Source organism: Helianthus annuus, chromosome 16 (assembly GCF_002127325.2).
Source record: "Helianthus annuus cultivar XRQ/B chromosome 16, HanXRQr2.0-SUNRISE, whole genome shotgun sequence".
Taxonomy (NCBI): domain Eukaryota; kingdom Viridiplantae; phylum Streptophyta; class Magnoliopsida; order Asterales; family Asteraceae; genus Helianthus; species Helianthus annuus.
In genome coordinates, this window is record NC_035448.2 from 187,423,581 (window position 1) to 187,436,507 (window position 12,927).

The window sequence follows — 12,927 nt, forward strand, 5'->3', positions numbered from 1 at the left end:
TACATGTTGTTTTTAAAGATATAACATTTTTATTATTTGGTATATAGAATTAGATTTATTCAGCATGTACAATACACGGGGGATTTTTTAATGATATAACTTTTTTATTTTTTAATATACAAAATTACATTTATTCAACCTGTATAATACATAGGGTTCTTAAAGATATAACTTTTTTATTATTTGGTATATAAAATTAAATTTATTCAAGTCGTACAATACACGTGGTTATAGAATAAAAGAAATAAAATGGGGACATTTTCCATTGGGTTGAGATGCATTTATTGATACCAAGACTTTTCTTTACAATAAGTAACACACACAAAGTAGTAAAAGTGAGTAAAAAATAATCAAAATAGTTGCATGTTTCTTTAGGGAATATTGGATTTCAATAATCCCAACTATTCGTCGTTGGCCGCCAACAGTACCAACTTAAAAAATAATCATTGGCAATCCTAACTATTAACATATTGGCCTCCAATGGACCCTGACTAACAGAACCCTAACGGCGTTAGTCTTCGGTCGCTGGAAAAATGTTTTTAGCCGAAAAACTCCTTTTTGGCCGGAAAACTCAAGGTTTTTTTTGTCCCAAACCTCTTTGTAACCTTATTACTTACTTTAGGAACTTTTTTCTACTAAAAGCCACAATTATTGAGGTCGCCGTAAATTCTTTAATCGCCGGAAAACTTCTTTTTGTCCGAAAAACTCAAGTTATTTGCCAGAAAACTCAACATTTTCGTCCCAAACCTTTTTGTAACCTTAACGACGAATTATTGGGCTTATTAAAATCCATTATTCCTACTTTCCCCAAGTTTTGCTGGTGTGAATTTTGATGACTTTGTTTTTTATTTTCTAATTTTAGGAGATTTATCCCATGAAATTCAATGTTATTAGAGGCTTGTCCCATGAAATTCAATGTTATTAATGACATCTTATGAATTTATCATACATTGTATGTTCAATCAAAACTATCAAGAGTAGATTAAAATAATAAGTATTTACAAATAATAAATTATATCGTTTTCATTAATTAACCCGTGTAATACACGGGGCCATAACCTAGTTATTATTATAAACAATATTTGATTTAAGCTTAAACTCGATTTGTACAAGTTTAACTTAATTAGTTAATAGTAAGTTGCAACGAGTCAGATTTCAAGTTTTGTAACATCTACCTCCCTGATAAAGACACTTTGCTAAATCAAAAACGAGTAAAAGAAACAACGAATTCTAAAAAACGAAGTGAAAGCTACATGTTAAATAATTGCCAACATGCAACATTATAGCCTAGTAATATTACAGCGTGTGATAAGGTTCAGGGATCATGAGATCCTAAGATCAATTCCTGTAAATGGGTTTTCCTCCTAAATTAATGTATAAGCATTATAGTCTAGTAGAGATGGACATGATCGGGTAGTTTTGTTGTTAGCACAATAACACTCCAGTAGTATGTACTCTCTCAATGATTTAAATTTGAAGTTAAAAAAACATATTAAATAATTCTCACTAAAAATAAATTTCAAAGTCAAAGCGCGATTTTTTTAACCAACTTTACTTTACATGATTTATAAATCATGGATAAAGAATTCATAAGATGACCCAGACAACCATTAGTTTATCGAACATGGAGACATGGACCACATGGTTCATCACTATCCTTTCCCTCTGCATCGCCGCCCTTATCAGATCCATATTATCCCACCGGAGACACCACACCAAACTACCACCAGGACCATCACTTCTTCACTCCAGCTTCCTCCTGCTTACAAATTCTCCCTTAAAGTTCGAACCCGTCCTCATAAGTCTCAAGGCCCGGTATGGACCACTCTTCACTCTTTCTTCCGGACTTCAAACCAACATCTTCGTAGGCGACCATTCTCTTGCACACCAACTCTTAGTTCAAAAGGGTGCGATCTTCTCCGACCGCCCTACAACCGTTCCAGTGCGCACTATCTCCACTTCTTCGTATGGCCCTACTTGGCGGATCCTCCGCAGGAATCTTGCCTCTGAGGTTATGCATCCCGCCCGCATCAGATCCTACTCTTGGGCCCGCAAGTGGGTGCTTCAGATACTGATTGAGCGACTTCTAGAATGTCAATGTCAAGAGAGTGAGGGGATCAAGGTGGTTGACCATTTTCAGTATGCTATGTTTTGTCTGTTGGTTTTTATGTGTTTTGGAGAGAAGCTTGATGAGAGTAAGATTAATGAGATCGTGAGAGTGCAGCGGAATATGTTGATAAAACTTGGATCAGGGCGTTTTACCGTGCTCACTATTTTCCCGAAGTTGGGGAAAATAGTGTTTAGAAATAGATGGAAAGAGTTTGAGAAATTGCGTGGTGATAGAGAAAAAGTTTTGGTTCCACTCATTAAGTCTAGAATCGGATCGACTAACTCTGACCGGGAATTAGGAAATGAACGGATTGTGGCTTACGTTGACACATTGGTGAATCTACAGCTTCCGGATGAAGAAGCTGATAATGGAAATGATGGAAGGCTAACCGCCAGGGAAATGTCGAGCATGTGTAGCGAGTTTCTTAATGCGGGTACGGATACCACGTCTACTGCGCTACAATGGATCATGGCTAATCTAGTGAAGCATCCTCGCATTCAGAGCAAGCTATATGATGAAATTGTTGCAGTGGTCGGACCACCACCATCAAGAAAAGGGGTGGAGCTAGAATCGATTATAAACGAAGAGGATCTAGAGAAAATGTCGTACCTGAAAGCAGTGGTTTTGGAGGGGCTGAGAAGACACCCACCTGGACATTTTGTGCTGCCCCATAGGGTCATGAAAGAGGTAGAGGTGCAAGGCTACACGATTCCAGAGGGTTCAACCATCAATTTCATGGTGGGTGAGATGGGTCTGGACCAAAAGGTCTGGGATGATCCCATGGAGTTCAAACCAGAGCGGTTCTTGGTGAATGATGGTGTGTTTGATGTAACCGGAAGAAAAGGGATAAAGATGATGCCTTTTGGTGCTGGACGAAGGATATGCCCTGGTTCGGATTTGGCTCTACTTCATTTGGAATATTTTGTTGCCAATTTGATTTGGTATTTCCATTGGAGTGTTCCTGATGGTTCTCCTGTTGATCTTTCTGAGAAGACCGAGTTCACTGTAGTCATGAAGAATCCTCTTAGAGCACAACTTTCTTCTCGGGTGCAAGAATGAACCACCCGAGTCGATATGCATATACACAACATGTTTAGAATTTACAAACATTACAATTTTGTTTTCTGGCGTTCGACTAATTGTGTAATCGTATGTTTTCATATTGTTTCCCTTAATGAATAATGATTATGATGGTGTCAAGTGGCACTTGCCATTTCCCTCTTATTTGTATTATTTGTTATATACTCATCATCTATCCGTTATACATGACTAGGTTCTGTTTTCGGATTAATGCATATCAAATACTATTCCATGTGTGACTGAGGTTACATTTATAATCATGTGATAGAATGTGTTAATGGCAACATGATACTACCAACTTCAGTTACGTACCATTACATTCGAATTTTGAATGAAATTAAATTAACTAAGAATGTTCATGGATTAAACATGAAATTGTAGAGAAAATTGATAGTTAAAGAAGTTACTTACCAATAAGAAAGATTGATTTCTAAACTGAAATTAATCACTCGAGTAGAGATTGATATATTTAGTAGCGGGGGGGATATGAAATTTATGTGTGAAAAAGGCAGGTAGATGTAGGGGTGTTCAGGATTTGTTTCGAATTCGAAAAATTCGAAATTCGTTTAAATTCGATTCGATTATCAAGAATTCATTTCGATTATAAGAATTCGAATTCGAATTCGATTCAATTCGAGTCAAGTAAATCGAATACGAATCGAATACGAATTTATAATTTCAAATTCGATTCCATTCGAAATTCGAATAAAAATTATACATTTTTATTTATTATTTTTTATATAATACATATATAACTTTTATTAAGCTATACCATAAATTATTTTCAAAAAATTTTCCAAGTATTAAAATTACCCATTACCAAACTTAAGTAACAAATCTATAGATTTCTAACCATAAAAATATTAACTTGTAATGTGAAGTGATTATTCCCGACTTCTCGTTTTGAATTTTAGACTTCTGATACTTTATTTGAAACATTTTAATGTGATATCGTGCTTTATGGCTGCTTTAAAATTTATATTTCATTTTGATAGTTTTTTACATGTTTTAAAGAATCTGAATTAAATCGAATTTATTCGAATTCGATTCGAATTCGAAATTTTAATCGAATACGAATTGGGTTTTTTATTCGAATACGAATTCGAATCGAATTCGATAGGTTTTAATCGAATTCGAATCGAATACGAATTCAAGGAAAAATAAAAATTATTCGAACAATTCGATTCGAATAATTCGAAAATTCGATATTCGATTCGATGAACACCCCTAGGTAGATGATCCCACCTCCATTCTTCTTGAATTGTTAAAGCCAAATGACGACTTGATTATATATGGCCTTAATTGCAACTTAGTATGCATTATGGGTTGTACCGTAGACTTTAGAGTCTCTCCAATAAAAGTAGGGGTTGAAATTCAAACATGCCACATCAGCACACGCAATATGTGCAAATCCACTTTAAGGTGGATCCATAATACTTTTTATTATGGCCTAATTTTTTAGGGGCGTTTGTTTATCATTATTTAATAAACTTTTTCTAGTTTGAATTAGATCGGAACGGGTCATATAAAAAAAATAATCAAACTAAATTTATATAGTGTTTACTCGACCTGGTTTAACTTTAACTTTATTTATATATATATATACAAAAAAGGATTGGAGCTTTTTTTTCCAAATTATCTCTAAAAAACCTTTTTACATGTTTAAAAGTGTTTTATAGTAATTTATAGTTTTAGAAAAAAACATAAAAAGCTTTTGGCCTAGTCTTATTAAAATGTTGGAAAAGACTTCGCATTTTTATATGGGGAGGATTGAATTCCCATTGATAACAAAAATTTAGCCTTTAAAAAAGGAGATTAAATAAAGTAGTATTTTTTTGAAATACGGCTATTTTAAAAATAGAGTTAGAACGTGGGGTATGATGGGCTTGAGTTGGGGCATTTGTTGACACGTGGAATGGGAGCCTCCTCATCGCCTAGTGACGTGTCCGCGGGGTATGACGGGGCGTGGGTTGGGTGCACCGCGTGACAGATTGTTAAAAAAAATACAAAAAATTTATAAAATTCACACAACATTTATAAAAAAAAAACCTACAAAAATTTTAAAAATTACATAATCCTAAAAATTACATAATTTCTAAAAATTACAAACCTAAAGCGTTAGATAAATTTCAAAAAGGGCGATCTTGTCGAACGCCTTTCGCTCTTTGCCTCGAAACTCTATGTTTGCCACCGCCACCCGGTACTCGTGGCTTAACTCGCCGCTCGGAACGGCTTCGTAGTAAGCCTTGAAACGATCGGGCTTGGGCCGTAGCTCGCGCCATTTGTGTTGGCACGCGTTGAGGTTGTGGCGGTCGTTATCGACGTTATGTCGGTAGGTGGCGAATGCTTCCGGCCAATATTTTGTTTGGCCCGGTGACCGCCCCTTCTTAGCATCAACGACGCTTGTGACGAGAGCCAATTCTTCCTCGTGAGTCCAAGATGCCATGTTATTCGTGGGATGGGGGGGACCAGTGGGTTAGCGGGTTCGAGAGAAGTGGGTAGCCGGTGGGGTTGGGTTCGTGGGTTGGGGGTTACATTTTATAGGGGTTGTTGGGAGATCCGGGTGGCGGTTTGGTTTTCCCCCAAACCGTTTGAATTTAAAATTCAAAATTTGAAAAGTCTGCTATGACATGGCGGGGTGAGCGAATGGGAGGCAGCCAGCTAGCATGTCCATACCGCCCCACGCCCGGCTTGAAAGCCAAGCCCCAAGGGCCACGCCCCAACCCAAGCCCACCCGGGATGGTGGTTTGGACGCTTTACCCCAACCCACGCCCCAACCAAAGCCCCATACCCCATAGTCTTAATGAAATAAAGTAATACTTAATATTTAAATAAAGTAGTATTTAATATTAACTTAATTAAATAGGGTAGAAGTAAACAATCAAATATGAAAACTAATAGAAAATTATCCAAAATCTGTTGGTGAGTTAGACTATCTCCGATGCATCCTTAATACTCTTGCCCTTGCAAGCCATTACCATTGTAGCAAGGATGCCATTTGAGATCCTTACTAAGAGCACACGGGGTGGTCCGTAATACCACCCCCATCACGCGTGAAACGAAAACGGAACACCGCCGCCGCATAGACTTTAATGCGTTATTTTTGTAACGCGTGGAATGTATAACGCGTTGAAATTTGAAAGAATTTGAACATTGGGCCATATTCGACCGTTATTCAACGGTAAGTTTATTAAAAAAAAAAACCTTTAAACCTTTTATATATATCTCCATTTTAAACCATTTTACACACACCAAAAACATAAACCCATTTCTCACAATTTTTATATCTTTCTCAAATGGAATTCCCTACGGATTCGACGTTTCCGATGTCTAGCGATAGTGATACCGAGTCGTCTTCCGACAACGAGACGCTAAAATATTTTGTGTCGGTGTATAACGAGCTTGATGCCGAGCCGTCCCGCCCAAAGAAGAAGATGGTCGACCGTGATCATATATGTGCCAACGAAGTTTTGATGAACGATTATTTTGTGTAAAATCCGCTCTACAATGCCGAAACGTTTAGAGATCGGTTTCATTTGCCCAAAGAATTATTTTTAAAGATTGTTGGAGACATCAAAGCAAGCGAGGAATGGTGTCAAGAAGGTTACGATGCGAGGGGCAAACCAAGTTTCACGCCGATACAAAAATGCACGTCTGCCATTCGCCAACTAGCGACAGGTAACCCTCCCGATCAATATGATGAATACCTAGCTATGTCGGAAAGAACTTCACGTGAATGTTTGCAATTTTTTTGCAACGCGGTCATTAAGTTGTATGCTAACGAGTTTTTACGTAAACCGACGAGCCACGACATCTCACGTATTTACGCCGCACACGAGGCTAGATGGCATTTTCCCGGGATGCTCGGTAGCATCGATTGTACACATATCGAGTGGAAAAATTCTCCAAGAGAGTTGCGAGGGGCGTATGTTAGGGGAGACATCAAAAGACCAACCATCATACTAGAAGCGGTGGCGTCGAATGATTTATGGATTTGGCATTCGTATTTCGGTGTTCCAGGTTCAAATAACGACATCAATGTGTTGCACACATTGCCGTTGTTCCAAAGCGTAACAGATGGTACCGCACCTTCCTCTCCTTTCTATGTTAACGGTCGACATTACAGACGAGGCTTTTTTCTTGTGGATAGTATCTACTCGTCTTGGTCTGTTTTTGTGAAAGCTCCCTCATTTCCTGTCGAGGCTAAAGAAAAGACGTTAAAAAAATTGCAAGAATCGGCAAGAAAAGATGTTGAGAGGGCATTTGGTGTTTTAAAGGGTAGATGGGGTATACTACACCGACCGGTTCGTGCGACGAGCAAGAAATCAATACATAGCATAGTGTATGCATGTATCATATTGCACAATATGCTGATCAAAGAAGACGGACGTGCAATATCCCCGGATTGGGTGCCGGATCCTCCTACACAAGTTCAAGTTCCACAAAATATCCATCTAGAATTGCGTAATGAAGAAACTCACTTTCGGTTGAGATACGATTTAATCGAACCAGTAGGTTCTCTAGGTTTGGAGTTTCATGATTCGGACGAGGAGTAGGTTTTTTTTTTTTTTTAAATTGTATGTTTCTAATATGTTAAATTGAAGTAGTATGTTTTAAATTTAATAAAATTTTTAATTTTAGTGTTTTATTGTTAATTTCTAATTTAAAATAAAAAATTAAAAAAATTAGTGAAATTTATATTTTTGTTTTAAAATAAAATTAAAAATTTCTAATTTTAAAATGAAAATTAAAAAAAAAAAATTGGGAGTGATAGAATTCAATCACTAGTGATAGAATATTGGGTGATGACATGACATGATTTGATTGGATAGTGGGAGTGATAGAAATTTATCACTAGTTACCATCCCTAATGGATGGGTGTTTGTATTGGTTTTAGTGATAAGGTGGGCCCAAACTATAAAAAAAAGAACTATAAATTAAATATTTTGTGTACTTGATAAGTGATGAGGTGGAAATTTAGAATAGTAAGGATATTTGTAGGGTTGGAGATAAAATGAAAGTTTTAAGGATTTGTAAGGATATGATGTAGCAGACGACATGACAGCTAAGGATGCCTATGGGCGTCCGTAGCATTGGAGATAGTCTTATAAGATTATGTGTAGTGGTGAAGTGACATAATGCCCCTTTTTTGGGCATGAAGTGACATGTGGCATATGGGCCATTGTGGTGGGGGTGAAGTTAAAAATGGGTGTAGTGGAGAAATCTATTTTTCAATTTCTTTTTTTAAAGTTAAAAAAAGGGTTCAAAATAGATGTGGGAGGATCTGATTGGCCATTCAGATTCATCTCAGGCGTGTGTGAGGAAACACCATTAAAAAAGGCAAAAAAATCCCGCGGAGGACGGTGTGGTGGGCTTTATGGGGCGTTTTTGGGGCATTCTACGCCGAATTCCGCCCCACTACGAAAGGTCTAAAAAATGAAGCGTAATTTGGTAAGTAGTGAACTAGTGGAGACCACGTGGGTATATCCGTCTGTATAGAGAGTAAAATATAAATAACATAATGTCAAGTCTTTGTTTTCAAAAAACTCTACTACATCATCTTCTTTTTTGTCATATTTAAGTTGCTGATAAGGTTGCAAATGAGCTGAGCTACTAAAGTTCGACTTAAAAAAACTCAAAGCGAGGTCGAACTTAAAAACGCTCACCCCAAGCTTGAAAAACAAGCTCATTTAGTAAACGAGCTTGAACTTCGCGTATTAAGCTTAAGCCGGCTTGCAAGCCTAAACAAAGCCCACTATAAATATAATATTTAATTAATATATTAAATATATATATATATATATATATATATTTGTTAATAAATACTATTTATAATATTAAAAAACTAAATTATATATAAATTAATAACTATAATTAATATAAATGAAAGCGTGGAACCCGTGCGTTACAACGCAGTCAAGAATATGGGTCGAGAACATAATTCAAACCTAAAAGCATTATAAAATCATATATACGTTGTGCGTGTATACATATAAAAGCACTTGCGCTTCACGGCTGCAACACGTGGGAAACCTGTATGATAAATATTATATAGTATTCTGTAACATTTTTTATCTAGTGGGAAACCCGCACATTACGACGGAGTCGACAATTTACATCGTTGTACTTGTTTTTTTTGTTAATTTATCATTCGTCTTGTTTTATGTTAGGTTATGGACAACTTAATAGGATTAGTAATACCATGAGTAAAATTATTTCTTAGACGATTACACAAGAAATACTATCTTATGAGTTGAAACAATGTAGATACAAAGATTGGATACCTATTCCACAAAGAGGTTTTTAACCCGCTCTAGTAGGATTCGAAGTTGTACAATTCTAAAAAAGGTCCCAAAATTTATAATAAACCATAAGAGATTCGAACTTAATTATTAACTTAAAACATCACCTTTCTTTAAACGACAAAGACTAAAAAGACAAGCAATCAAACCAAAAGTAAGTTTGACTTTAATAAATGGTTCTATCCTTGTACAAATCTCTTTATTAGTTCTTTCCAACATTCTTTTTTACTGGCAGGAGTAGATTGTTTTATTTATTTTTATTTAAAAAATGTAACACATAGCATCACATATATACATACACATTATTTTATAATAAAAAATAGTCCTTTCAATATCGCATATAGATCATATACTCGAACAAAACCAAGGTAAACCCATACCTTTGTACGGTGTACACACATAACACCATCAAATTCATGTTTAACTGTTATAATAAAATCATATAGAATATTTAAATTTATAAAACGCACACAACACAAATTGTTATTGTGTATTCTGAACCTCAAAATTTTTAACTAACTTTTCTAAAATTACAGAACACATTTTATGTAAATATTGATTAGTTTTGGTTCACTAATCAGTTCTTTAGTCCAAATACAATAGAATGTATTTTTGGAATGTATGTTATTGATACGACATTATTTTTTAAAACCAATTACACAAATGTATGTTATTGATGATCCCAAAATATCGTGTAACAATTTACGTATGCTTTTTTATTATTATTTATAAATAATATTAATAGATAGTATATAGATTTATTAAACATAAATGCTATTGATTAATCGGAGAGAGGTAGGAATAGAAGAAAATGACAAAAAGTTGGGATTTTAACTTGACCCTCCATATGGCATCTTAACAATGGATATAAATTTAACATTTTGTACATGTGATAAACTAGTGGGAAGGCCCGCGCGTTGCAGCGAGTGTCCTGACTAATAACAGATTCAATTATGTCTATTACGAACCACAACTCATATTCAATACATGAATTTATGTAAGTTTCGTATATTTCTATTATGTACCTCAACAATGGCATCAAAGGAAGATAACAAAATTTGAACTTTTACACATCCATTTTTATCATAAAATTCTAAATCTCTACTGAATATATTCACCAACTAACATTGAAAATCAACTGAAGTCTACTAAGATAAAGAATTAACAGAGCATTTATAGCACCCTTTATGTTTACATTGTAGCTTTGTTTTAATAAAATGTTATATCCAACAGCCAAACACTTATGAATAGGTCAATTTGGGTTGTGTTAGGTCAATTAAAAAGAGAACCGGGTAAAAAGTTTGCAAAATTCTACTTTTAATACTCACATGTGGGTCTAAATCCGTTAGCATGTGCACATATTACTGTAATCTTGGATTAAAAGCATCTTCGAGAATCAAGTCAAAGTTATTTTTAAACAATCAGAGTTTGACACCTAAACATTAAAACTGGTTTTTTTTCCTTCAGGTGTGAGTTGGAACCTTTTGACCATCCACCCCCACGTGTTTTTAAAAGAATTGTAATAAAGATGGCTACCTTTTTATGCAATTAACTCATAAAAGAAGTGAGAACGCTCCCGTCTATGATACAGTTTATCCTTCAAATCACCAATATTATGAGTTCATGAAATAGAGTTTATAATCGTGTTATAGATATCATCGTCATCGTCATCATCATCCCTATTTCTATCGTTTAATATTGCGGTTGGTTGACTGAAAAAAATAGAAATATATATTAAATTAACGAACACATATACAATTTATGGATTTCGATTAAACATTAGAATTATCAAAACCAAACTTCAACAGTTATAATACAGATTTTCAACAACGTTGCGCTCTTGTAGAACAGTGGTCTGGCACTCATTTCATTTGCTACTTTCCTAATAACAATACACTTTTATAAGTAAGGATTTGCATAAAAGTAAAAAATAAAAAAAAAATAAAATTCAAGTAACCAATTATTTCATAAATGACTACTACACCTCACCATTTCCCACTGGGTGATTCTGTTAGTGATACATGCTAGATGACCAAAATGGCCAACCCGAGGTGCATTTCTTCCGGGAGAGCTAATGTTGGCTGTAATATCAAAAGAAATCATTAAAAAACAAACTTGTTTCAATTTTTAGAAAAAAAATCAAATCTAACCTTCGGTGATTTTTCCGGTACTTCATCTATTAACCACATACGTCAAAACCAAAACTTTTGATTGTAACACTTCGGGTCATCTTCCCAAACACCGCCTACTAATCCTTTCGTCATGCCATTAAAGTGGTCTCTTTTATCTCCCAATATTGCCATCTCTCTCCAACCATCAAAGTGCAAATTCAAACACCGCTAGGGCTGTAAACGAGTCGAGCCGAGTCGAGCCAAGGTGGGGTCGAGCTCAAGCTCGAAATGAATTCAGGCGGTTAAACTTAGCTTGAGCTTTACGTCGGAGTTAAACGAGCCTAAGAATGAGCCAACGAGCCGAGCCGAGCTTAGCTCGAGCTGGGCTTTGTTACAAAATGAGCCAGCTTGGTTCACGTCATCTTAAATTGAGTTTTTTTAGCTAGTTTTTCTCGAGCTTCTTTCGAGCAAGCTACGAGCCGAGCTACGAGTCGCGAGCTTTATGAACAACCCTAAACACCGCCTCCAAATCGTGTTAACTGTCATTAATTTTCCACTACATTACAAACACTAAAATTCATGGCCAATCTTTATAAAGATAAATTTTTTACCTCTTCTCATCTCACTTTCATCCAGCATATCATCATGTATCAGTATGAAACATTTCAAAAATGTCTGCCAAGCGCCTTGTAAGTAGTCAATTAAAGAAACATGTCACATACATTTCTAACCATTTGGGGATTAAAAATTAAGTATATATACTCAATCCAAACCTGAAGGCGCTAATGTGGCTCTTGACACTTTATGAAACGCAAATTGTTAACGCACCACCAAGTTGGAAGCCCTAACTCGTAATTGAACCTAAAAGAATGCAAATTCGGACTGACGTGATAAACAAAAATCACACAACAGCAGCAGAAGAACTCTTATTCTAGCGCCGCCATCAATCGTGTAGAGAAGAGATAGTGGGCATCGGAGTGGTCATGGTGGGTGGGTGGAGTGATCGGAACTTCGTCGGAGATGGATGCTCTTCTCCAACTCTCGTGACTCTCTCACTCTCTTTAAAAAATTAGTGTGCGAATTGTCACACCCCCAAAATCCACATGCGGAGTGCCACCGCCTAGGGGCGTGACTGAACAGGATCCAGCCACCAATTATACTGAATAATTTGATTAATAACATAAGTAGTATTCGCCAACCACAGGGTTAGCAAATATCATAACCAAAGTTCAAAAGTTTTAGATTCAAATAGTAGATGAGGTAAGTAGCGGAAGCATAGACAAAATGGTTTAAAACAAAGTTCGTAGTTCAAGTTTACTTAGAA

The 12,927-nt window shown here is 35.8% G+C and overlaps 1 protein-coding gene across 1 annotated transcript; it reads left to right on the forward strand.

Moving 5' to 3' along the window:
* The first annotated feature begins 1,602 nt into the window (after window positions 1-1,602).
* Window positions 1,603-3,334, forward strand: LOC110918717 (cytochrome P450 89A2-like). The gene has a single exon (XM_022162999.2). The coding sequence runs from the start codon at window positions 1,625-1,627 to the stop codon at window positions 3,167-3,169; it is 1,545 nt and encodes a 514-aa protein (XP_022018691.2). The 5' UTR covers window positions 1,603-1,624; the 3' UTR covers window positions 3,170-3,334.
* Window positions 3,335-12,927: the final 9,593 nt, after the last annotated feature.